This window comes from Pseudorasbora parva, chromosome 25 (assembly GCF_024679245.1).
Source record: "Pseudorasbora parva isolate DD20220531a chromosome 25, ASM2467924v1, whole genome shotgun sequence".
NCBI lineage: Eukaryota > Metazoa > Chordata > Actinopteri > Cypriniformes > Gobionidae > Pseudorasbora > Pseudorasbora parva.
In genome coordinates, this window is record NC_090196.1 from 16868185 (window position 1) to 16893945 (window position 25761).

At 41.8% G+C, this 25761-nt stretch overlaps 2 protein-coding genes and 1 pseudogene across 4 annotated transcripts; 1 reads left to right on the forward strand and 2 right to left on the reverse strand.

The window, feature by feature from the left end:
- The first annotated feature begins 1718 nt into the window (after positions 1-1718).
- LOC137065546 (uncharacterized) lies at positions 1719-6805 on the forward strand. Its single transcript, XM_067437232.1, has 2 exons — positions 1719-3244; positions 6556-6805. The coding sequence occupies exons 1-2, from the start codon at positions 2129-2131 to the stop codon at positions 6556-6558; spliced, it is 1119 nt and encodes a 372-aa protein (XP_067293333.1). The 5' UTR covers positions 1719-2128; the 3' UTR covers positions 6559-6805.
- Positions 6806-8358: 1553 nt separating this feature from the next.
- Positions 8359-22124, reverse strand: hyal4 (hyaluronidase 4). 3 transcript variants are annotated; one of them, XM_067437237.1, is made up of 5 exons: positions 21983-22086; positions 16505-16564; positions 9867-10858; positions 9351-9440; positions 8359-9063 (listed from the first exon to the last, which is right to left on the reverse strand). In XM_067437237.1, exons 3-5 carry the CDS (start codon positions 10818-10820, stop codon positions 8596-8598), a joined length of 1512 nt encoding a protein of 503 aa, XP_067293338.1. In that variant the 5' UTR covers positions 10821-10858; positions 16505-16564; positions 21983-22086; the 3' UTR covers positions 8359-8595. The 3 variants fall into 3 exon arrangements, with proteins under 3 accessions (XP_067293338.1, XP_067293336.1, XP_067293337.1); XM_067437235.1 differs by lacking the exon at positions 16505-16564 and having other exon boundaries at positions 21983-22124; XM_067437236.1 differs by lacking the exons at positions 16505-16564; positions 21983-22086 and adding an exon at positions 14729-15055.
- A 1536-nt stretch (positions 22125-23660) lies between these two features.
- On the reverse strand, positions 23661-23777 carry LOC137065602 (5S ribosomal RNA; annotated as a pseudogene).
- Between the last annotated feature and the right edge of the window lie 1984 nt (positions 23778-25761).

The window sequence follows — 25761 nt, forward strand, 5'->3', positions numbered from 1 at the left end:
CAGCACTGTCATTAGAGCGTGATAGCCAGCAACCATAGTTGCTATTTATATTATTCCAATCCCATATATTTTAAATTTGTACATGATTTGTTCTTTGTTCTATTTTTTATATCTTTTTATTATATATGCAAATGTTTACTCATTAGAAATGAGCTTATCTTGTTCATATAATTCAGTGTCACCTATCAACATATAAGTTTTGCTGCACACCAATAAAGAGACTCTTTACACAAGGTATTGTGTCCTATAATGGCATCAGAATGCAACCAAAGCACATTATGGTAATAAGAAGATGACTATAATTTATTGTAAATCATCCAAAATAAATTCCACGATCATTAGATTGTATACAGGTGTTACTATAATGATTTTGTAAATAGTGATCAGCAACCAAATATTGATAATATGGAAGTTACTGCCTTTTGCCTTGGCATGACTCATTTTTTGCAGACAAAGGCAGAGTGCAGTAACTTCAAAATAGGGGTCAGATAATTTTCATTACTAAAATATTTAAATGCCAGATTTCCAGCTATAACTAATTTTGCTGGACAACAAAAAATCTTTAAAGTAATTTTTCTCAGTTCCACACAGTGAGGAATTTTGCCTTTGTAGGGCAGAACTGGACAACGACCCAAAGAGGAATGCTCTACCATTTAAGTCAAACATTTTTCATCCTTCACTGTGAATGTTTACACATTGTGTTTGATGAAGGCATAAAAATGTAAGCAGTGTTTTGTTTGTAAAGTGAGGTACAGTTAAATTAGTTACAATTTCTGTGCATTCGAAGAAAATTGTTCCAGTGAAAATCAAGACAAGGTTACAATCCTTTATTTGCAGTGCATCAAGAGTCAAGCAACATTTGTCTTTGAGTATTTGGTTAATTGTATTGCTTAATTGTAAAAAACAAAAAACTCATTGCATATAAGACTTTGAGATGAAAAAAGAGCTCTATGGAAATATATTTGGACATTGGCAAAGTTTAGCACTGAGGTAAAAAAGACACTTTGACAAATATTGAAGGCTCTGATAATGGTGTCCCATTCAAACTACTGTCTACTACATACATTAGAAAAATGTATATACTGAGTGAAAACGGGTCAGAAAATAATGATGAAAAAAATGGTCCAATTATCCTTCAACCTGAAATTGGACGTGTAATACAATCTGTAGACATCTAAAACAATTTAAAAATTGCAAATTCTGCTAGTCGAAAGTATTCAAAGTACTGAAAGATTTTGAGGTATATACCTTTCTATGTTTCCAGTATCAATCACTCTGGCCTCATTCAGACAAGAACAAAAAAGACAGAAGCACAGTTTAACATACAATCATAATGAATTTTCACCCACCAGCATTCTGTATTTTAACAAATGCAAACGTACATGTGTAAATGCATGCCTCTTCATAATCTTTGGTTTAACACACATTTCAGGAATTTGAGGGACAACAAAATAAAATAATACAATTAGATTTTTTGTTTTGTAATTAAATTTAACTAGCTTCAATTCTGGTTGTGTCCACTGAGTTTTCTCATCATTAATCTGATGAGTACAATGATTTATTATATTGTGCAATATGGATAAAAGCTTAAAATATAATGAATTATATAATTAATGGTTTTATATAATGGTATAATGACATTTGTCATTATGATGGCATTTGTACTGTATTTGAACATGATTTTGTGAAAATATGAATATTGTAAATTAGGCACTGTGGCAAGGGGGGCGTGGTTCAGCGAGGTCTGCAGCGGGAGAGAGGGCCGCGGGACGAGCGGTAAGTGAGTGGGTTGGACGCAGATTAATAACACCTGTCTCTTGTTCTAGTAATGAGCGCGGAGACGGGATAAAACACCAGCGGAACCGGAGACCGAGGAGAGAGAGAGTCGGACTGTTGATACGAGACCCAGAGAATACCGGAAGCCGGAAGTGCGTGACCCGGAAGTGTTATAGAGACTGAGCGATCTATGAGAATAAGACACACAAGGAAGTGTGCACGTTTGTGTTTAAGAGAATAATAAAAAGTATCAACAGTCCTGCCGACCCCCGTGTCCTCTTCCTTCCTTACCTCATCGAACTTGTTACACTGGTGCCGAAACCCGGGAAGGAAGCAGGACAGAGCCGCCGCCATGACAACGCCCTCCGCCTCGCCATTTGCGGAGATCATCACCTCGCTCGCGGCCCTCCACCAGGAACATCACACGGCGTTGCTGGACCTTCGGACTGAACAGGAGCGCCGCTTCGCGGCCATAGTCCAAGGCCAGCAAGAGGACCGCGAGCAGTTCCGGAGCTGGATGGACCGGGAGGTTCGCGCCGAGGCCGCTGGGCGGGCCAGCGCACCGGTGCACGTGCCCCTACAAAAGATGGGGCCGGAGGACGACCCCGAGGCCTTCGTGGACCTCTTTCAAAAAGCCGCGGAGGCCTGCGGATGGCCCCGGGCACAGTGGCCGGTGCGCCTCATTCCACTGCTATCCGGCGAAGCCCAGGCGGCCGCGCAACATCTACCGGTTGCGAACCTCCTGGACTACGATGACCTGAAGCGGGCCATTCTTCAGCGGGTCGGCCGGACCCCAGAACAACACCGCCAGCGTTTCCGCTCCCTGGAGTGGGGCGAGTCCGGTCGACCCTTCGCCTTGGCCCAACAGCTCCGGGACGAGTGCCGCAGATGGCTGCTGGCCGGCGGCAGCGACGTGGACCATGTCGTCGATCTGGTGGTGCTGGAGCAGTTCATCACTCGGCTCCCCAGGAAGACCGCCGAGTGGGTCCAGTGCCACCGGCCCACGTCGCTGGAGACGGCCATCAATTTGGCGGAGGACCACCTGGTGGCGTGCCCGGGGGTCGGCGCACCCCCACTAACTTCTCCCTCTCTCTCTCCCCCTTCTCTCTCTCTCTCTCGACCTGTCCCTCTCCCCAGGTCCCGCCCTCCAGGCCCGCCTCGCGTTTCCCCCAGAGGCCGGGGTGGGATGGGCCCTGGACCGTCTGGGAGTTCGCGGGTCCCGCCCAGGGGGGCGGGGCCGCTGGGGACGGCTAGTGACTATGGATCCGGTTCCGCCCCCTATCCGCGCTCAGCCTCCAACCCACTCCCCGCCGCCGGGGCGGCGGGTAGGCCTGGGCTGGCCTGCTGGCGGTGCGGTGATCCGGATCATTTTGTGGACCGATGTCCGATGATGGACATCGGAACAATGATCCGGATCCCGGACGTCCAGCGGACCACCCCCGATCAAGCAGGAGAGTACCAAATTCCTGTAAGTATCAAGGGGGGTACATATCAGGCCTTGGTGGATTCAGGATGTAACCAAACCTCGATCCATCAAAGCCTGATTCAGCCTGGGGCGTTGGATACAAGCCGCGTGGTTAAGGTGCGGTGTGTGCACGGGGATGTGGTGGAATATCCGATTGTCCCAGTCACGATACAGTTTAGGGGAGAAAAGCATAGTGTTGAGGTGGCGGTTAGTCCCCACCTCCGGCATCCGCTAATTCTGGGGACGAATTGGCCCGCCTTTTCGGCGTTATTGGGGTCGTTGTGCGCGGATGCCGCTTGGGAAAACAAGGCTAGGAACGGGGCGGTGCGAGTGCAGGTTGGCGAGGCTGATACGGGGCCCTTGGGAGCGGCTTCAGAGGAACCGAGCGGGGTTGAGAGACTGATTCTCTCGGACCGCGATGACTTCCCTCTGGAGCAGTCTCAAGACGAGACGCTAAAACATGCGTTTCAGCAGGTCCGCACGATCGACGGTCAGTCCCTCCAACCCGCATTGCCCGTCACGTATCCGTATTTTGCCATAATTAAAGATAGGTTGTATCGAGTGACCCAAGACGCTCAGACAAAAATGGATACAACCCAATTGTTAGTACCAAAGAGCCGCCGGGAAATGCTTTTTCAGGCGGCTCATTCTAACCCGATGGCGGGCCACCTGGGACAGGCGGCCACGCTGAATCGTTTAATGACCCGATTCTTTTGGCCAGGCATTTATGACAATGTGCGCAGGTGGTGCGCGTCTTGTCCTGAATGTCAGTTGGTGAACCCACTGGCCGCCCCAAAAGCGCCATTGCGCCCCCTTCCATTAATGCAGGTCCCCTTCGAGAGAATTGCGATGGACCTCATCGGGCCATTAGAACGATCCGCACGCGGGCATCGTTTTGCGCTAGTTATCGTGGACTACGCAACACGATACCCGGAAGCAGTGGCTCTCCGCAACATCTCGGCGAAGAGTGTTGCGGACGCACTGTTTCGTTTAATCTCCCGGGTGGGGATTCCGAAAGAAATCCTCACTGATCAAGGCACGGCGTTTATGTCACGCACGTTAAGCGAATTGTATGGATTATTGGGCATTAAATCCATTCGAACCAGCGTCTATCACCCACAAACAGACGGGTTGGTCGAACGATTTAATCGCACTCTTAAATCCATGATCCGTAAATTCGTACAAGAAGACGCCAAGAATTGGGATCGGTGGTTAGAACCCCTCTTATTTGCTGTGCGCGAGGTCCCGCAAGCCTCCACGGGGTTTTCCCCCTTCGAGCTTCTCTACGGCCGTCAGCCACGGGGGGTGCTGGACGTCCTACGAGAAACTTGGGAGGAGGGGCCGTCGTTGGCCAAAAACGAAATTCAGTACGTCATGGACTTGCGAACAAAACTCCACACATTGGGGCGGCTATCTAGGGAGAATTTGTTGCAAGCCCAGGACCGCCAGAGCCGGTCATATAACAGGGGTACTAAACTGCGCAAATTCACACCGGGAGAGAAAGTGCTCGTTCTACTCCCAACCTCGAGCTCAAAATTAATGTCGAAGTGGCAGGGGCCGTTTGAGGTCGCACGACAGATAGGAGAGCTCGATTATGAAGTGATACGATCCGATAGGAACGGGGCACGTCAAATATACCACCTCAATCTGCTGAAAAAATGGAATGAGGTGGAATCGGTGTTGTTGGCAACGGTGATCGGGGGAGAGGATGATCTCGGGCCAGAGGCGAGCATTAAGGCGCAATCAGTCGCGCTGGCCCCTGGGGGAGACCACCTCTCACCGTTACAACTCGCTGATTTATCGAAGTTGCAAGCGGAGTTCGCTGACGTGTTCTCGCCCCTACCGGGACGTACCGACTTGATTCAGCACCATATCGAGACCGAGCCGGGCGTGGTAGTTCGCAGCCGGCCGTATCGCTTGCCTGAACACAAGAAAAAAGTAGTTCAGGACGAATTAGGCGCAATGCTCGACATGGGAGTAATCGAGGAGTCCAACAGTGACTGGGCGAGCCCGATAGTCTTGGTCCCCAAGACGGACGGCTCGGTCAGGTTCTGTGTGGACTACCGCAAGGTGAACGCTGTGTCGAAGTTCGACGCGTATCCAATGCCACGGGTTGACGAATTGCTTGATCGGTTAGGCTCGGCTCGATTTTATTCGACACTGGACTTAACAAAGGGCTATTGGCAGATCCCCTTGTCTCCATTGTCCAAAGAAAAAACAGCTTTCACCACGCCGTTCGGATTACACCAATTTGTCACGCTTCCGTTCGGCTTGTTCGGGGCGCCCGCGACCTTCCAGCGACTCATGGATAGGATTTTGCGTCCCCAGGCTGCATATGCTGCTGCGTACCTAGATGACATAGTGATTTATAGTCACGACTGGCAGCGGCATATGCAGCATGTGAGGGCGGTCCTGAGGTCGCTGAGGAGAGCGGGGCTCACGGCCAATCCGAAGAAGTGTGCGATTGGGCGGGTGGAAGTAAGGTATCTGGGCTTCCACTTGGGTCATGGGCAGGTGCGTCCCCAAATTGATAAGACTGCCGCAATTGCAACCTGTCCGAGGCCCAAGACCAAAAAGGAGGTAAGACAGTTCTTGGGGCTGGCGGGATATTATAGACGGTTTATACCAAATTATTCGGACCTCACCAGCCCTTTGACTGATCTTACTAGAAAGGGGCTACCAGATACGGTCCAGTGGACGGAGCCGTGTCAACAGGCTTTTACCCAAGTAAAGGCTGCCCTATGTGGCGGGCCGCTGTTACACTCCCCTGACTTTTCTCTCCCTTTCTTGTTGCAGACTGACGCGTCGGACAGGGGGCTGGGCGCAGTCCTGGCCCAGGAGGTGGAGGGGGGAGAGCGGCCGGTGCTGTACATTAGCCGTAAGCTCTCCAAGAGAGAAGCTAAGTACAGCACCATAGAAAAGGAGGGTTTGGCCATCAGATGGGCCGTTCTCACCCTCCGCTATTACCTCCTGGGGCGGGAGTTCACTCTCTGTTCGGACCACGCTCCTCTCCAATGGCTCCACCGCATGAAGGATACCAACGCGCGGATCACCCGTTGGTATCTGGCTCTTCAGCCGTTTAAGTTCAAGGTGGTCCACAGGCCGGGTGCTCAGATGGCTGTGGCCGATTTCCTCTCCAGAAATGGGGGGGGGGGGGCTGCAGGCCGGACGGCTCCCCGGCCTGAGTCGGGCGGTGGGGGTATGTGGCAAGGGGGGCGTGGTTCAGCGAGGTCTGCAGCGGGAGAGAGGGCCGCGGGACGAGCGGTAAGTGAGTGGGTTGGACGCAGATTAATAACACCTGTCTCTTGTTCTAGTAATGAGCGCGGAGACGGGATAAAACACCAGCGGAACCGGAGACCGAGGAGAGAGAGAGTCGGACTGTTGATACGAGACCCAGAGAATACCGGAAGCCGGAAGTGCGTGACCCGGAAGTGTTATAGAGACTGAGCGATCTATGAGAATAAGACACACAAGGAAGTGTGCACGTTTGTGTTTAAGAGAATAATAAAAAGTATCAACAGTCCTGCCGACCCCCGTGTCCTCTTCCTTCCTTACCTCATCGAACTTGTTACAGGCACATAATATTTTACGACTATATCCAACAGGCTAAGGATTATTTTGCTCCATTAGCGCAAGTCACTTCAAATAATCATGAGTAATATAGTCTATAATTATATTGTGTTTAGCATATGGTATGGTATTTGGTATGTAGCTATATTGACAGATCTACTATATGGCCAGTTTAGATTATAAAGCCACGTGAATATCATTTGTGGATCTTGCCAAATTTTAAGTATGTTTGAATAGCCAGCACTCCCTGAATTTGACTCTGACATCAAGCATTGTTGTTAGAGATAAGCTTGCTAATATGCATCAAGGGAAGCATCTCGTGTCAGTGCTTTGTAAAAACCTTTCCTGTCAGAAAACATTGAGAAATTAACATAAAATATCGAGCATTCATCCAGAACAGTTATTAGAATCTATTCAGCCTGAAGTTTGTGCAAACAAGGCTTGCATCTCATCTACATTATTATACAGCACCATTGTAACAATTATCATTCAAAATCAATTCATCAATCCAAAATCACACATTAAAATTCATGATGTGCCATCAAGCTGCACTTTGTCCACTTTTTGTTAGAGGTGAAAAAAAAGATTTATATTAAAATATTGAATCTGGGATAGCAGAAAATACAACTATCAACAAGCCATTTGTAGTTTGACTCCCTTAAGAAAAGGGTAAACTAGTGGTCAACCATTAGATCACCAAAGCCGGTATTTACTGTTTTTTAATTTGCCACAAATATGCTAAGTGGAGTATTGAGAAAAATATCATCCATTTTTTTTTTCTCCCTTGTTTTTCTTCTGGTAAAACAAATCTCCTGCCAGGAGAACCATGGTGTATCGCCCTCCATTCATTTTTCTTCTCAAGTAAAGAAAAAGCCATAAAAAACACACACACACAAATAAAGTGTATTGTGATTGTCAAAACATTCATGTACAGCTAAACAGCTTCATTAAGTTATGAAATTTCATTAAAATGTTACAATGTTTACATGGTACAATAACTGGTAGCCTACTGTTTTTATTAGTGCTTGGCACAAATTTCAGATTTGAGATATGATTTAACTTGATTCGATATAGATTCATTTGGATCCATGTTAGAGGCCAAATGGCGTGACATCAAAATTCCACAAGAGTCACTAGTAAGCACAGCTTGATGTCACAAGTCTTCATATCATAAGGCAAATGGTCTGTGCAGCACCTTGGCTTTTTACCTGGGCACTTTGTGAACGTGAGACAGCGCCTGAAATGAGTGACAGTTGGCAACCCTGTATTACATAGAGGTCAATTATTAACATAAATGTGTGATAAATTAAGTAAGCTGTATATGAAGAATTATTGCATCTTTTTTATATATATAAACATTTCAAATGTTTATTTAAATGATTTTGTTTTATAGTGATAGATTTTTTTTCTTCTTAAAATTATTCAGTTCTAATTTAGTATGCCTATATGTTATGTGTTTTCATCGCAACATGTATATTTAGTATATTTATCACTGAAAATATCTGTTATTCAGTAGCCAATCTGCTCTCTGATTCTCTGAGATATTGTTATTGCCCATCAAAAATCTATATTGGTTGACCACTAGTGTAAACATTGGTTCTATAGTTTTTCAAAACCTTTCTCTATTTGTTTTTGAATCCATCTAGCTTAACATAGTAATGGTCGCTTAACCAATGGTGTGAGTTTGGGGTAGGGCTATCTGTTTAATCGACCAATCACAGACGGGGAGTGTTTGGGAGACCTATTTGAAATGGATTATTGTTCCACCTGATGATCCTACACCTCTAAATACAACTGAAGTTCAACAAAAGGAGTAGAGCAGTGAGGATAAAGGCGTTTTGTAAAGGCACAGCAGTATCCCTTATGTCTTTGTGGTCCTCCAGTTTGTTCGTATTCTCCTCGTCCACATCCTCTTTTATCATGTTGTCCTCTTCGGTCTCCTCTGGCTCTATGCTATCGCAGCGGTCTCCCTCGTAGCCCTGGTAACAGTGACAGCGGAACCTGTCGGACAGCAGCTGGCGCTCGTGCTGAGAGTGCCATCCGGTCACTGTGAAGGTGCCGTTCCGGTTGGATAGGATCCGATAGCTGCCGCGGCTCAGGTGCAGGTAGTGCGGTGCCTGTGGGTCTCGACGGACGCAGCGCCCGTTGGACTGGCACAGGGATTCGCTACAGACTTCTGCTGCCCGGGTAACGTTAGTAATGTATTGACCCAGTCTATGGTTCAGAAATGCCTTCACTTTGGAACAATTGTGCTGAGGGGACAAAGGAATTTTAAGGAAGTTAAAACTGTGGCATTAAACTGCAGAGAACTTGGTGTTAAGTTAGCTGGCAATGCATGTTTATTAATGCATTCTCTATTGAACCAAAGAATCAATGTGAATACCACATGGTATCACTCACAATGATTAATTAAATCCTATCTGGTGCCCTTCGTAAAAGTGTGGCAGAAAATATTTAGGGCAGACATTTTCAAACTTTTTAATACCATATGGATCCCCAAATTTGACATACCGTATATGAAACAGTGTTAAAAACGTACCCTTGAGGAAGTGAGGTTAAGATCCCCCCAAATGACAAATCCTGCAGCTCCCAAAGCAGCACTTTCTCCAATCGTGTGTATCAAATCCTTCTGAAAAATGAAAATAAATGTATTTATATCATCATTAGAATGCAAGTTCACTGCCACAGTTTCTTAAAACATGAAATAGTTTTACTGAAATTATTATAACAAGTTTAAATTTAGTCATTGAGATAGGAGTGATAGTCAAACCCAGCATTCATACATCCTTTATAATATTCTCTATTTATTCTGTTGGACCACAAGATGGAGCTCTTGATTTCAGTCTCCATAACAGTTTGTGTTCAGAGACAAGCAAAATAGGATAGAAACAATGTTATTGTAACCATTTGTTTAATAATTGAATTTGATACAGAATTTGAATTCTGCTATATAATCTGTCACAGATATTCTTCCTTGGTAATGTTTACTGCAAGGTAAAATTGTATTGATTCCCAATGTTGATTTTTACTTTTCTCACTGAATATATGCTCTTACCTGAGTCAGAAAAGCCATGGCCTCGTCTCTGTACCCCAGGCGTGTGTAAACGTATGTAGGCAGTTCATAGGGCAATGAGGTAAGGGAGGCCAGTCGCAGTGACTCAAGTACCCTGTTCTGCGAGAAGTGCAGGTTGCGAATGCTGTCTGTGTGGTCCTTGCGTATAGCGAGGGCTGGGAAAAGGGCAGTGCTGCTGTTCCACAGCCAAAACAGCTCGTCATTACGGCGGCCCTCCTGTAGGGGGCATGTGCCGCTGTAGTTGTGTACATGCACATTGTAATTGTGACAATCAGGGTAGAGATAAAAACCCCAGAGGCCATGCGGACGAGTTTGTGTACCGAGCTGCAACGTGCCCTGCATGAACTCCATGGCGCTCTTCTCGAATCGAGAGCGTGCCAGCTCCTCCACCTGTTCGTCGGTCACATTAAGGTAGGCCTGTGCAATAAGCTCGCGTGAACGCTGACGGTAAATGTCTTTCTTGTGCCAGTTACGATCCCACTGTGGCCTCCAGAACTCCCAGTCGATCACGGCCAGGCCACGGAAGTCTTCCGAAGGGATGAAGTGCGCTATGTCTTTTCGGGCTTTGTGAAGATGTGCTTCAAGACTGCTGTTCTGAGGTAGGCCTCCGCTGATGGGAACCCCTTGCTCATTGTAGAAAGGGTAGTAACCCAGTCGGTTGGCATAAAAGATGGTGACATTCTGGCCCGTGTGGACGGCTCTTGGACTGCCACTGATGTGGAAAATTTCAAGGCTGACGTTGATATTGTACTTCAATGTACACATATCCAGCGGAGCATTCCAGGCTGCCAGGAAAGGCTTGCGGCCCACCAGAGGAAGCTTTGCGGGTTTCTGGCAAAGGGCAGAATGGACCAGGATCAACAGCCAGGAACAGATGATGGCACAGGCTACGGGCACAGTGTGGTGTTGCAAGGCCCCGCAGGGCACACCGGGCATTCTGCTACGTGACTCAGCACAAGCAACTGTCAATCATCCTGTGAGGGACAAAAAAACAAGTGACCGTCTGAGGTAACCCAACTGAGTTGGCAGTGGCACTTTTATTTATAAATTTACATTTAGCAGATGCTTTATTCAAGGCCACTTACATTTCATTCAAGCTAGATATTTTATCAGGTCATGTAGGAATTAAAACCATGCTTACCGTTGCTTTTCATTTCCTACTATTAGCTACTGAAAGCTCTTAAAGGGTTAGTTCCCCCCAAAATGGAATTTATGTCATTAATGACTCACCCTAATGTCGTTCCACACCCGTGAGACCTCCGTTCATCTTCGGAACACAGTTTAAGATATTTAATATTTAGTCCGAGAGCGTATCCAAGTGTATGCACACTATACCGTCCATGTCCAAAAAGGGAATAAAAACATCATCACAGTAGTCCATATGTGACATCAGTTGGTTAATTAGAATCTCTTGAAGCATCAAAAATGCGTTTTGGTCCAAAAATAACAAAAACTAAGACTTTATTCAGCATTGTCTTCTCTTCCTTGTTTGTGTTCAAACCTCAAATAAAGATTCAAACGGTTGTGAATCTGTGAATCGATCAATGATTCGGATCGCATGCCAAACTGCTGAAATCACGTGACACTGGCGATCTGAATCATTGATCGATTCACTGATTCACAGCCGTTTGAATCTTTTTTTGAGGTTTGAACACAGACAATGAGCAGACAATGCTGAATAACGTCGTAGTTTTTGTTATTTTTGGACTAAAATGTATTTTTGATGCTTCAAGAGATTCTAATTAACCAACTGATGTCACATATGGACTACTGTGATGATGTTTTTATTCCCTTTCTGGACATTGACAGTAAAGTGTGAATACACTTAGATACGCTCTCGGACTAAATATTAAATATCTTAAACTGTGTTCCGAAGATGAACGGACGTCTTATGGATGTGGAACGACATTAGAGTGAGTCATTAATGACATTAATTTCATTTTTGGGGGAACTAAGCCTTTAAGTTAAACAGTAGCTTCAAGTCAATATGATATGGCATTTACAACCAGATTTTATCTATTTTAAATTGTTTACATCATAAAAATTTGGTGTTGTATACCAGAACTGAGCCAAACCTGAGACAGCTAAAACAATGCTTAAATAGCTTTTTGGTCAATATTAGATATTGCATCTGGGATGATTTTATGGGACAAGTCATTTTGGAGGTAGAGCAAGTTATTGCATTTTGAGTTAAGATTACAGAGACAATTTATTTTCTTAAGAATAACATGCACTGATGAATCGTTTGCAGTCTCAATGGTGCAAACTTTGAATATTTATTCCTGGCAAGTGTGGTGGGGCAGGGCGGGCGCAGAGAGCCGCGGAAAGGGAGCAAGGCTGGTGGCGCGAGTGCTAATGAGGAGGAGTGACGACAGTAGCTGTGTCTCATTTTGTTACATTTCGAAGGCTGCGTCCTCCGGAGGACACGTCCTGTGAAGGATGCAGTATACGGGGTGTCCTCAATCAGAATTAAACGAGACATCCTTTCTAGCACACACAGACAGGAAGTATCGCGTTGCTATGCCAACACGTTCAGCCTCGTTGCGCTCTCACGCCAGTTATATGAACTAAACTTATTCATAACTTGCAAATGCCTATGAAATGGTTCTTGTCTTGACAGCAATGTACTGTTCTAAACGTTTAAAAAGCACTAAACACTTGTAATCCTGTTTACCACAACTTTCTGTTTCAGGTAGCCTAATACAGCTAAAAAAAAAAAAAACAAGCTTAAAACACATCAGTGTTTGTATGTATATCTGGCTGTGGAGACGTTTTTTTCATATAATATAAAAAAATGTAACGGTTGTTAGCGGCTAGAGCTGCACGTTTTCAAGTTTTTCATTAACCGTTAACCGAGGCCCTTAGCGGTTAATACTCGGTTAACCATAGTGTGCGTCGGGGTTATTTTTAGTTTATTAATTTGACGACCGCCATCTCCGTAGTGAACGCGCCTATAGAGAGAAATGCACATCATGGATTACACAATCAGAGAGTAGCCTATTTCTTTTCGTTTTAAATTGTTAAAAGACATTTCAAGCTTTCTTAAGATATATTTCATGTCTGTGAGGCGTACGCTGAGTTTCGTTAAAATTAGGATGAGATGCGCTCCAGTTCACGAGCAATGCAAGTGGCCGCGAGGACGCCTGCATATTTAGGGCATGTAGTAAAATATGCAGCCGAGAATGATTCACACAGCGTTTGACTCGCGCGGCTGAGCCTCTCCCGGCAGAGTTCAAGCATCTGTGGACTCGTTCCTTCAGCTCTGGCCATCTTGCTTTCAGTCCGCGATTAGCTTTTTTTGTTTTCTTCATTACAGTTAAAGTAACGTCTGCTTTTCTCTAGTCATTCACAAGTTTCTCGCTTCAAACTTTCTTTCTTCTGATCCGTTATGGACAGCGCACGCGGCTCCCGCTCTGCTTCTGCCCTAATGCGACTTTTAGTCCAGTGCGACTTACGCCTGTTTCACACCGCAAGCGTGAGCAGCGCGTGAGCAGCGCGTGAGCAGCACTTCAGCGTAACTACACCGTGACTGCAGCTGCAGACGCACGAGAGTATTCACACTGGAAGCGTTGGTGCAGCGTCACAGCAGCGGCTCCCACAATGATAGAGCCTATACCTGTCTGAGTATTAAATACTAAACTAAAATAAATTATTATTTTTTTATTTTCTGGGTAGTTTACTTTACTTTTTATTATACTTTCACCCAAACTGAATAATTACAACAAGTTTAAATGGCTAAATCTTCTACAGATGATTTTTATCATTTTTATCATTTCATCACAGCATTTTGAGCGCTTTTGTGATATTTATTTTGTTCATCAAAAGTGTGCTTTCGCTTTACACCGTGACTGCAGCTGCAGACCGAGAGCCTTTACCTGTCTGAGCATTAAATACTAAACTAAACGAAAATTGGTTACATTTTCTGGCTAGTTTACTTTATTTTTTATAATCATAACCATACTTTCACCCAAACTGAATAATCAAAACAAGTTTAAATTGCTAAAATCTTCCACAGATATTTTTTATTCTTCGTTTTCTTCTCTGACATACTCCAGTTATTGTTCAAATACACTACACGTGCTTCCTGTGTGCATTTTAGGCACTTTTTGTTCATCACATTTAAATGTGTAATCACATTTATTTTGTCCTTTAAAAGTGTGCTTTCACTTTAATTGAGCGTCAGCAGCGCAGCAAAAATAGGCTCTCAGCCGAAACCCCCGCTTCACTGCTGCTCACGCGACGCTCCTGCTTGACGCTCACGCGCTGCTCCTGCTCCCGGTGTGAATGCACTCATTGATTAACATGGGCGCCGAAAAAAATATGCGCCGCTCACGCTTGCGGTGTGAAACGGCCGTTATGTTATTTTCCTCTTCATGACGCATTTTTTGACTGATGCGACTCATACTCCGGAGCGACTTATAGCCTGAAAAATGCGGTAAGCACTGCGTTGCAATACTTGCATTTTGCCCCGTCACTCTCAATTTTAAAGTGCTCCCACGCTTTCTTTGCCCGCATCATTGTCCGCTTAGAAAGCTGGTCATGACTTCTTCTTGTGGATATTACAAATGTCTGGGAGCGCTCTGGCGGTCTCTAGGAGTGCAAAAATATATTACAACTAAATTCAAAGCACGTCATTGACGCCGCTTAACCGAGCAAAATGTTTCACTCGGTTACGCAATTTTTAACTGTTAATCGGTTAATCGGTTAACCATGGACACCCCTATTAGCGGCGACACAAAGAATTGTGGGTTATCTGCAGCAGCGAAGGCTACACCTCGTGCACACTCTGAATTCCTGTGAAAGAACGGTGCATTCAAAGGTTACATTTGGAGTGTCCTACTCACTTTTTTTAAATGAGACAGCCTTATGACATATGCAGCCCTCAAATGCGAACTCCTTAGGACGCAGCCTTCCGAAATGAGACACAGCTAGTTCAAGACTCGAGACCGATGTGGCACACAGGTGACGCTCATTAGCAATCGCACCACCGGCCTTGCTTAATTCCCGCAGCTCTCGGCCGTGCCCTGCTTGTCACAGCAAGAAAAAGCAATTATGACTGAATGTAAAATAAAATGTGGCTAAAATTCAGTAACTTCAGTAGTTGAAATTGTGAACATTTTGCAACTGAATTAACATATAGACAGTTAAGAATTAAAGCATTTTGCACTTGACACGGTAGATAATGGCAAAGGTGTTTATTTTTAAAAGGATACTTCACCGCTTTTTCATATTAAACTATGTTATTGCCTTAACTAAGACAAGTTGATACATACCTCTCTCGTCTCAGTGCGTGCACTTAATCGCTCTGACATGCGGAGATGATCTGATAGAATTTAGCTTAGCCCACTAAGCCCAGTTCATTCACTATGGTACCAAATAGAGATCAAGTTAGAAGTGACGGACCAAACACCTCCACGTTTTCCCTATTTAAAGGGATAGTTCACTTTGAATTTAAATTTTAATATGTTTAAGCTTACCTCATGGGCATCCGAGATGTAGGAGTATTTGTTTCCCCAGTAGTTTCAATTTTGATCATTTTAGGTCAAACCGTTCTTGTCTGTGCCTCACACAATGCAGGTCTATGGTCACCACCTCAAAGAGCATACACAGAGAAGTCCTAATTAAACAATCCCCCATCGTAAGTACACACTGATGGCCTAAGACACGAAACGAGCGGTTTGTGTGAGAAAACGAACAGTATTTATATTGTTTTTACTTCTTGTACACCACAGGAAACACGCACGCGCGCCCTCGGATCAGTCGGACGTAGTGGTGTACAAGAGGTAAAAACGATATAAATACTGTTCGTTTTCTCACACAAACCACTTGTTTCGTGTCTTAGGCCATCAGTGTGTACTTACGATGGGGGATTGTTTAATTTGGACTTCTCTGTGTATGCTCTTTGAGGTGGTGACCATAGACCTGCATTATGTGAGGCACAGACAAGAACGGTTTGACCTAAAATGATCAAAATAGAAACTACTGGGGAAACAAATACTCCTACATCTCGGATGCCCATGAGGTAAGCTAAAACATATTAAAATTTAATTTCAAAGTGAACTATCCCTTTAAATACAGTTATATACTGCCATACATGTGCTATTCCGCCATACATTATAGTTCTGCTTTTTAATCCGCTTAGAAAAGCGCCACGTTTTATTTTGTCACCATACTTGATCGTTCAACTATTCGTGTAACTTTATTTAAATAGGGAAAAGATGGAGGTGTTTGGTCGCTTCTAACTGGATCTCTGTTTGGTACCATAGTGAATGAACTGGGCTTAGTGGGCTAAGCTAAATGCTTTCAGATAATCTGCGCGCGTCAGAGCGATTAAGTGCACGCACTCAGACGAGAGAGGTATGTATCAACTCGTTTTAGTTAAGGGAATAACATAGTTTAATAAGAAAAAGCGGTGAAGTATCCCTTTAAGATGGACGTGAAGCCTTAAGTCTTGAGCCAAGACAAATGTGCAAAGTAGGGAGAGGTCAAGCGTAAACATTACATTTTGTGCTTCAGCTTGGTTTGATTATGAGTCAAATGTTACTTTGGGGGTTGCAGTCATCAGTCAAACCAGCAGTTAACCACAAGGGTAATGGCCAAATCCAGCCACATACTCTCACCAGTGTGGCGCCCACATAGCCATAATCATAGCTGCCCTCGCCAGATGCCCTATCTGCATGCTAGAGCATTAAAAGACAAAGAGAAAGGGAAAGGGTATGAATTTCATGGAATTTGATTTTTTTGTGCATCAGCTTTTTTGTGCCATACAGTGACTTTAACCAACCTGTGTCAAGATGGATTTTAATAGATGTATGAAGTCAGATTCCCTCAAGTTGCATGTATATGAAGGTGCAGCCTTATTTATATAGCACCTTTTAAAAAACTGTGTTTAAAAAGTGCTTTACAAATATAACATAAATCAAAGCCCTAGTGAACAAATAGAAATGACTAAAGGCTGACTTAAAATGTTATTTTTTTTATAATTAATTAACAAGTTACTATTGTATTTTTAGAGCAATCTTGTTGGTGTATATTTATATTAGAGAAGTAACAAAGACATTTAAAAACTAATAAGAGGATCTTGAATTCTATTCTGAATCATACAGTGAAAGGATCTGAGTGTTATTTTAGAGCGAGTTATGATTTGTGCAGCTGCATTCTGAACTCTTTGTAAGTGTTTAAAATATCTCTTTGGTAACTCAGCAAAAATGCTAATGCAGAAGTCAAGTCTATATGTAACAAATGCATGAACAAGTTTCTCATTATCAGAAGGGGAGTGAATATTATGTGCTTTGGAGATGTTTCCAAGGTGTTATGCGGTTTTAGTAACATTGCTGATATGTTTTTATTTTTATTTTTTAACCAAGGTCACTTTAAAGCATTATTCCTAAGTTCTTGACCTGATTACTGGCTGTTAGTGATAGAGTCAAGATATTTAGCAATATCTGTTCTCTGTGCATCATAACCGATAACAAGGAAGGACCTCTGTCCTATCTTTGTTTAGCTGCAGAATGTTCTGTGACTTCCACAATTGTATGCTGACTATGCAGTCCAGTAGGGTGGAAATTGTAAACAGTAGGGTGGAAATTGAATTGTGGGCATCTGATGCAAGTGAAAGATAGAGTTGTCATCTGCATACTGGTGAAGAAAATATTGTATACTGATTAATTACACCAGCTAAAGAAAGCATGTATAGGTTAAATAATAGAGGACCCAAAATTGAGCCTTGAGGAACACCACAAGAAATGACTTAACGTCTGGAAGTGTAGGTATCCAGTGTGACAGTATTTCCTGCTGCTTAAAGGGTCTTGAAACCCTAAACAAAAGATTCTGAGATTTTAACAGAGGTATGTGGGAGCATCATTGAAGACAATATTAAAATCTGTTAGATTTAATTGTAGGGGGAAAATGGTTCATTTTTAGCACAGTGCACTGTAATACTTTGATTACATGTCAGTGTCTCATAATTATTCATGAGACTGAATTTTCTTATCCTATGAGAAGACATGGTCTCTTAATTATTCATGACACCACATGGTGCTTTCCAATGACAGACGTGTGAAACTGAGATTGCATAATTTAGAGAGTCTAGATTAGAGATGCGTTCATGGGTTGCAAGTGTTGGTTTCCGTAGTGTAAAGGTTGAAAGGCTTTTCTTGAGAAGTGAATGTTTCGTCGTCTATCCTTTTATAATGATAATGATGATGATCATGCTGGCTGATAAAGCACAATGGGCAGCGCCATGTTAGTTTGCACCGCCATTCAAAGAATCGGATTTGTCGGATTTACAACACGTCAATTTATCCTTTTCTCAAAATACATGATAGTTATTGGCCGGGGTAGTGGGAGAAGAATAGAGTAAACGGCCCCACTTTACATTAGGTGGCCTTAAGTACTATGTACTTACATCAAAAAATAAGTACAATGTACTTACTGTATTTAAATTGTATTGCAAAACACCTTTGCTGATATTGAGGTGGGACACGGGTAGAGTTAGGGACAGGTGTGGTGGTGTGGGTCAGTTTAATGGTTAAAATTCAGAGGGTTAGGGGTAAGGGAAGTGACAACTGTGTAATTACAAATGTAACTACAGAAATTAATTACAGATGTAATTACATGCAGGTATTTTTTAGAATGTAAGTACAATGTAAAAACATGTATGTGCACTATAAGTGCATTGTATCAAATGAGTAATTAAAATGTTAGTACACAATAGTTAAGGCCACCTAATATAAAGTGGGTCCGAGTAAACTTTATAGTTACTTACACAATGGGTATTATTGAAATTGAAAGGATTGTTATGGTCAATTCCATAGACGCCAGTTTTACACAAACTATGTGTATTTAAATGTATTATCCTGGTCTTAGAATGGTTCATATCCTACTTAGAGTAACCAGGTTTAGTTCACCGCATTAATTATGAACATGTTCCACTAATGTTTAAGATACACAATGTTCTCCGATGCTTCTGTTTGATCATTTTTAACCGTATATCAATTGCTATATCATTTAAAACAAAAACCATTGTACAATGTGATTGTTGTCTTTACATTACATGCCACATCATATGATGTTTTGGCATTCATTTATTTCTGAGAGTACCTCGTGTCCAAACATTTTAGGACCACTTTATGTAAAGTACATTATCTGAAACCTCTTATCTGGCTTAAGTCATTACAGTGTGGTTGTTTTAAAATTGAAATGATTAAAATGTTTAAAAATTAGGGTTTTAATAATAGCCTCCAAGTTTGTTTAAAGATATTAGAGGATGTTCTTTGGTACCAGATAATCAGGATTCTTTGATTCCTCTGAGTAAGACATGGAACAAATCACAAGTAACTATGGCAGTAACACATGCATTGAAAGGTTATTAATGCCAGTCATGTGCTAAATCAGAGGTTGAAAAATGAGGTATGGCATGGAATGTTGCGGATAAAGGCAAATTTGCGGAGCCCCGTGGTGGTTGTTATTGAATGGAAAGAGCCTGGCTGAGAGCGCTGTTGCTCCTTTTTCCCCTAGGACTGGCGGCGGGCCCGTGCCATGAGGGGGAAGAATTAAACCACTTCCTGCATAATAAGACCTCTGCTTTGCAGTGAGCTTCACAGATGATCATCATAGTATTTGTACATGGAATACCTTCACACAATGATAACTAATCAAATCCTTTAAATACTGTAATCCAGAACGGGCTTGTGTGACAAAGGTTTTTAAAAACGGAGAGGATGAAGGATCTCACATTTAGATTATGCCTAAGGATGCGAGAAAATTCAAGTGAATGAATAAAACTTTCCATGAAGAATTTACGGTTAGCCATCCTTGAAAGCATTGGGGTATGGAGAATTGAAGTGATTGTGCCTGTATTTTATTTATCTTTGAGCTTCCTCAAACCCTCAGCCCTCTCTGGCAATAATTAAGATACATGTGGCTTAGTGAGAGTGGTTTTTACAGAAACCTTTCAGGCGACGGCTTCAGAGAAACCACGAAAGGCATGGAGTCGACCTGATCCGAGGATTTCGATGCGACTTCATTCAGTCATATCCAAATGTAAATTTGATCCAAATTGGAAACATAAATATGACCAAGCCAGATTTACAACAGGAGACAGAGAGGTTTCTTGAATCGCCATAAAGAAACCTCTGGGCTCCTCAGAAGATGTGCGGTTTAATATCTGTGGCTCTGAGGACGACGTTATTTAATCGTCTGTTTGCCTCGAATGAAATGAGATGATGTTCTTCTGTGACATCCATAGCTTTGTGTCATTGCAGATGTTTTCCATTTGATCTTTCCTCAAAGTCATCAGATAACAGACCCAAAGATCACAGATAAGAGTTTTTTTTTTTGGTAATTTATTGCTGCATTTGATGCTTGAATGGTAAACAACCTTAAAAAGGGAATCTTAATCATTGTGGAACCCAGACAGTGTTATACGTAAGGGTTAATCTGAGGATGTGTTTTGCTGTGAGGTGGATTGTGTTCTCTTAGGTTGTAAGGATAATGAGTGATCTCTTGAAGTTCAAAGAATCCTATTTTGGGCACTGCTGACACAATAAGCTACTTCTGAAACTAAAGCTACTTTTAAGTAATGCTGACAGTGAAATGGTATAATGACGCTACGCTTTCAGTTTCACCATATGCCACACGCTGTGTTCACGATGATCATGGGCTCCTGGGAAACTGACATTAGAGGCTCTGTCAGCTTCTCCAGCATCACTAGCCGTCACCCAAGAGAAGCTCTTTACCCGGAAGTACGTAATCTCATCTGTAAACCCTTCCCTATGATTAATTTGCTTCAAAATATTTACAGAGCCGCTGTTCAAAGACCTCATTGGTGCCACGGCACATTTCCTGGCAGTAAACTTTAAATGAAACCCTTTGAGAAACGCATGTATTTGGAATGGGCTAATTAGGTTTTCTTTCATTTGATTTCCTTTGCGGAGAGGTCTTGCCCTGCACTGTAAAAAATTATTTAGAAAAAAAGTTACCTGGTTGCCTTAATTTTGAGTTCATTGAAATTGAAATTTTGAGTTAATACAATGAACATTTTTTGAGATTCGACAACCTTTATTAAAATATTATTAAAAGATTTTGTAAGCATATTGGGTAATTGTGTGCGTGTTATTTCTGATGATGCAGTGAAACATGCCAAATAGTGCTATTTTCATGATTTATCAAATTTTTTATGTGGTTCAGATACAAAATTATTTTGAGTTTCTATTTACTAAACAAATTTCCTTCATTGTATCAACTCAAATTTTTTATTTCAATAAACTCAAAATTTTAAGGCAACCAGGTTACTTACTTTTTTAAGTTAAACCAACAAAAAACAACCAAAATTTTTTACAGTGTGCCACTTTAACATTCAAAAAAAGTCATCAATATATATTTACAATTTAGGATGCTTCAAATTCAGGCTGATCATTTTTTCACATAGATGTTGGAAATTTAGCTTAAAAATATTTAATTTTATAATGCATTTATTTATGCTATATTAAAATGTGTATCTTAAATTAAAAAAGTATGTACAAAGTATAATCATTTTGCAATTTGCTTACGATTACGTTTAATATAATTAAATTTGTAGTTTTTAAATATTTACATTTAAGTGATTATTAGATGGCAAATGTAATCTAAATGAAAAAAAAAAAAATGAGCATGCATTATTAAATCCAATACAGATCAATTTTAAAAATCTCTAGTATCAGCTGATGGACTATATAAAGTTCTTCAAAACCATCTGTAAACGTCTTTGCCCCTAGTTGGCTATCGAAAAGAGGGCAAACATTGCTTTTTGACAGCTTTGGTATATTGCCAAGACACAAAATTCATACCGCTTCACAGGTTAACACAAAGCATGTGGCTAGAGTCATTCAAAAACATTTACTGAAGTCTGGACACAAAGTATGTTCAGAAAAGAAAACGGTGAATTATAGAGTCTAGTTAACAGAACAACAGACAACAATTTTAGAAATGCTATAAGAAGATGGAATGTGCCTACTTTGGTCATGCGCTTTGTTTTTAGAGCATGCTGATGTCGTCAGGTTCATGTGAAGTGTGTGTATATATAATATATTGAGTCACAGTAATTAGAGGTCACTCACCTGTAGATCCCACGCCGCTGCCTCAGTCACATACGGCTGATGATTCGCTACACACACCTCTCTACATCTACAGTACACTAGCATAGTTTTTCTCTGTCTGCTGAACAGCCTACCCACGGCTTACTTATATACACAGCGAAGAGAGAGAGACAGAGAGTTTCCTGAGAGGGAGGAGAAAACAACCACAGAGCCACAGCGAGAATACCACAACACTGCGATTAGAGTAGAGAAGGAGGGAGGGAGGACTCCAGTCTAAATCCCATTGACTGAGTGTGCACGTGTGTGTGTGTGTGTGAGAGTCTGCACATTTGATCCTTAAGACAGCGTCTTACGCTCATCCACATCATTCGGCATTAGCCGGGTTTAGCATCCTCCAATCACCTGGCTGCGAGTTCACAAGAGGTTTTAATACACTACAGACACAACCAGGCCTTGTTGAAGCTCCGGGAGCGTTTTTCATGCTCGACTTACTGTCCCATGTGGCCTGTGATTGTCTTGTTTTTGTCTCTTAGTCACTGTCTTTTGTGGCTATAGAGTAGACATTTACCAAGAAATGTGGCTGTAAATAAAATTAAACACGAGGTGAGGAATCCCTAAACAAGACCTAAGACCAAAAGAGGAAAAAAGAGACAAAACTACTTAAAATGAATTTAGATGAAAAATTGTGTATGCTCCATTCCCTGTCATCTACTGCTCAATTTAAGTGAATTAAAAAAACGCTAGTAATTTAATACCACTATTAAATGTGCAATATTGTGATGCCTAAATTCACATTTTAGCTTTTAAAATCACTGGCTTAAGTGTCATAACTCTAGTTTATTTAGACAAAATAATATTAGAATTTTACTGTTTTTTGTGGGGGGGTTTTCATGAGAAAAACATTAGCCTGCATTTTAGTATTCTTTGGCAAATTGCTATACAGAGTGCTCGTGTGTGTGTATCCATGATTGCAGTTACATTTGGTGTCCAAAGTAAACAAAAAAATCTGTGAAAAGGGTTTTATAGAGATGAAAATCATGATTTCTTGTTGTTCGAACTAGTCAGTGTATTTTTCCCATAACATATCGTGCAATCAAAATATTGTATTTTACTTATATTTTGGCAATATTTCTTACCTTATATTTATAAAAGTCCTAAGTAGTCATTCTCCTAATTCTAAACATTGTTTGAAAATGGTTTGTCTTTTGCGTAATGTTTGCGTAAATTCTGCTGCCATACCATACTTATAATAATAATGATGAATAATAATTTGTTCGATTTATATAGCGCTTTTCAAGGCACTCAAAGCGCTTTACATTGAAGGGGGAATCTCCTCAGCCACCACCAATGTGCAGCATCCACCTGGATGATTTTTTGCACCAGAACGCCCACCACACACCAGCTGATTGGTGGAGAGGAGACCGAGTGATGAAGCTAATCAGGAGAGGGGGATTATTAGGAGGCCATGAAGAACAGAGGCCAATGGGCAAATTTGGCCAGGATGCCGGGGTTACACCCCTACTTTTATCGAAGGACATCCTGGGGTTTTTAACGACCACAGAGAGTCAGGACCTCGTTTTAACGTATCATCCGAAGGACGGTGCTTTTTGTCAGTATAGTGTCCCCATCACTATACTGGGGTGTTAGGACCCACACAGACCACAGAGTGAGCACCCCCTGCTGGCCTCACTAACACCTCTACCAGCAGCTACCTGGTTTTCCCAGTTGGTCTCCCATCCAGGTACTGACCAGGCTCAGCCCTGCTTAGCTTCAGTGGGAAACCAGTCTTGGGCTACAGGGTGATATGGCTGCTGGTTACTTTGCCTTTAAATAGGTGGAATTACCTCCCACAACCATGCAAGATAGAGGAAAATGATGTCACTGCCTCACTGATGAGATCCAAAGCACTAAATGGCATGTGCCCCCTCTGAGAAAATATTTTAACCTAAAAAGTTCTTACACCAAGAGTTATTTTGTAAAGTGTCAGCATTGTTACCACAATATCAAAAGGAAAGCAGAATTTATCACTGACCACAGTGAGTTGTTTAAAATATTTAATTATTAAGTTAGAGTTTTTTTTAGAGTTTTTGGCTAAAAAGTTTAAAATTGTCAATCCTGTTACCGTCAAACTCCGTTACCGTTACAAATTAGGCAATGTGTAGAAATTACATTGGTATGTTACCAAAGTTATTTCTACACATTGCCTAATTTGTCTGTAACCGAGTTTACAAACAATACCATAAAGACAAAATTACTTTTTAAATAAAAGGAAGTAACTTGTATTTAGCAAGCACTGAATTATTCAAATTGAATTTGTAACACTGGAAATAATTTCTGTTAGTGAACAATTTTTTCCTTAACTTCACATTAAATCAATCGGTGCCATATTTCAGTACCTGAGAATGCATCTGCTGTTATAGACTAGTGTCTGTGAATATTAAACTGCAAAAAGACTATTTAAATATGAATCCTGCATGTCCTGCTTGTCTCTGTGTGAATGAATGGAAGTTTTACTTTACCTTGGCTCACACACACACACACACAATAAGTTGCGCGTGATGGTCGCATGTTTCTATATCTCTGCTATTTCATAGAGGACATGAATGCGTGATTGTCATTTCCAGAGCCGCTCTGAGAGTCCCTTCATAAGCATTTTACCGTTTCATTTGAGAAACTGCCGTCATATATTAGATGCATCTCAATGTAATTATAATACTAAAACTTATGAAATATATTATCAACTTTATTTTTTTAATTAATAAGTACATTTTTGTTCCATGATTTAATTTGAACAATATAAAGCTCAGTTGTGCAGCACTTTTTTTTTTTTTTTTTGACAAAAAAAACAAAAAACGTTTATTTCATTAAATTATAAGAAATTAAATGAATATTTTATTGTCTGGTAATCAAATGTCTTAATTTTTTTCAAAAAAGATACTTCTATAAATGATGTACAGTTTCTTTACAATTACTGAAAAAAAGTACCATTGGGTACCAGTACTGAATTTCAGGTACTGGTTAAAATGCCTAAATACACGTGACCCCAGTTTTGGTAAGAATAATCTTTTTCTTTTTTGCAATTATTGCAATAATCTAATTGCAAATGTCCATGGTGGGATCTCTGGAAGGATGTCACATTCCTATGGCAAACCGTGCTAAATTATCATGTGAAAGTTATAGTCCCCAAACTTTGTTAGCACATTTTTTTTTTAACCACTCCCTCTAACTCTAATTTAAAGACAGTGCATGCATGAGTCCTGTGGTGCAGCTGTCTCTACATTTTATGAGGTTCCTTAAGATGCCTGGCTTGAAAGTGAGATAAACACAAGGGATGCTGATCTTTCTTTCTCAAACAAAGTCTCAATTCTCATTGCAACAGGGCTGGATGCCATAGTACTTTTTAAATCAATGGGACTATTCCGTTGGTATCTGGAAACATTATAGAAACTTGCTAGATCTTGTAGCAATTTCCTGTTGTTATCTAGGCACGAGGAAGCTAGATGAACCGAATGGCTTGTTGACAGCCAACAGTCACCAAGTCATCCTCTGTGTAAGGCGTTCAGTATAATGATAGGGTCTAGGTCAGTGCGTAGGGGTAGTGGAGGCATGTTGTCTTACACAGTTTTTAAACTAAGGCCTTGCTCTGTCGTTCCGCTTGTGCATGGTCCTTTTGTTGTAAATGAATCCATAAAAAATATACCAAGCAAAAGCCACGACAAGAAGTAAACAATTGGGTCATTTAGGAAAGATCTATCGATCATTACATTTGAGTCACATCATATGACATTTTGAGAAATTCT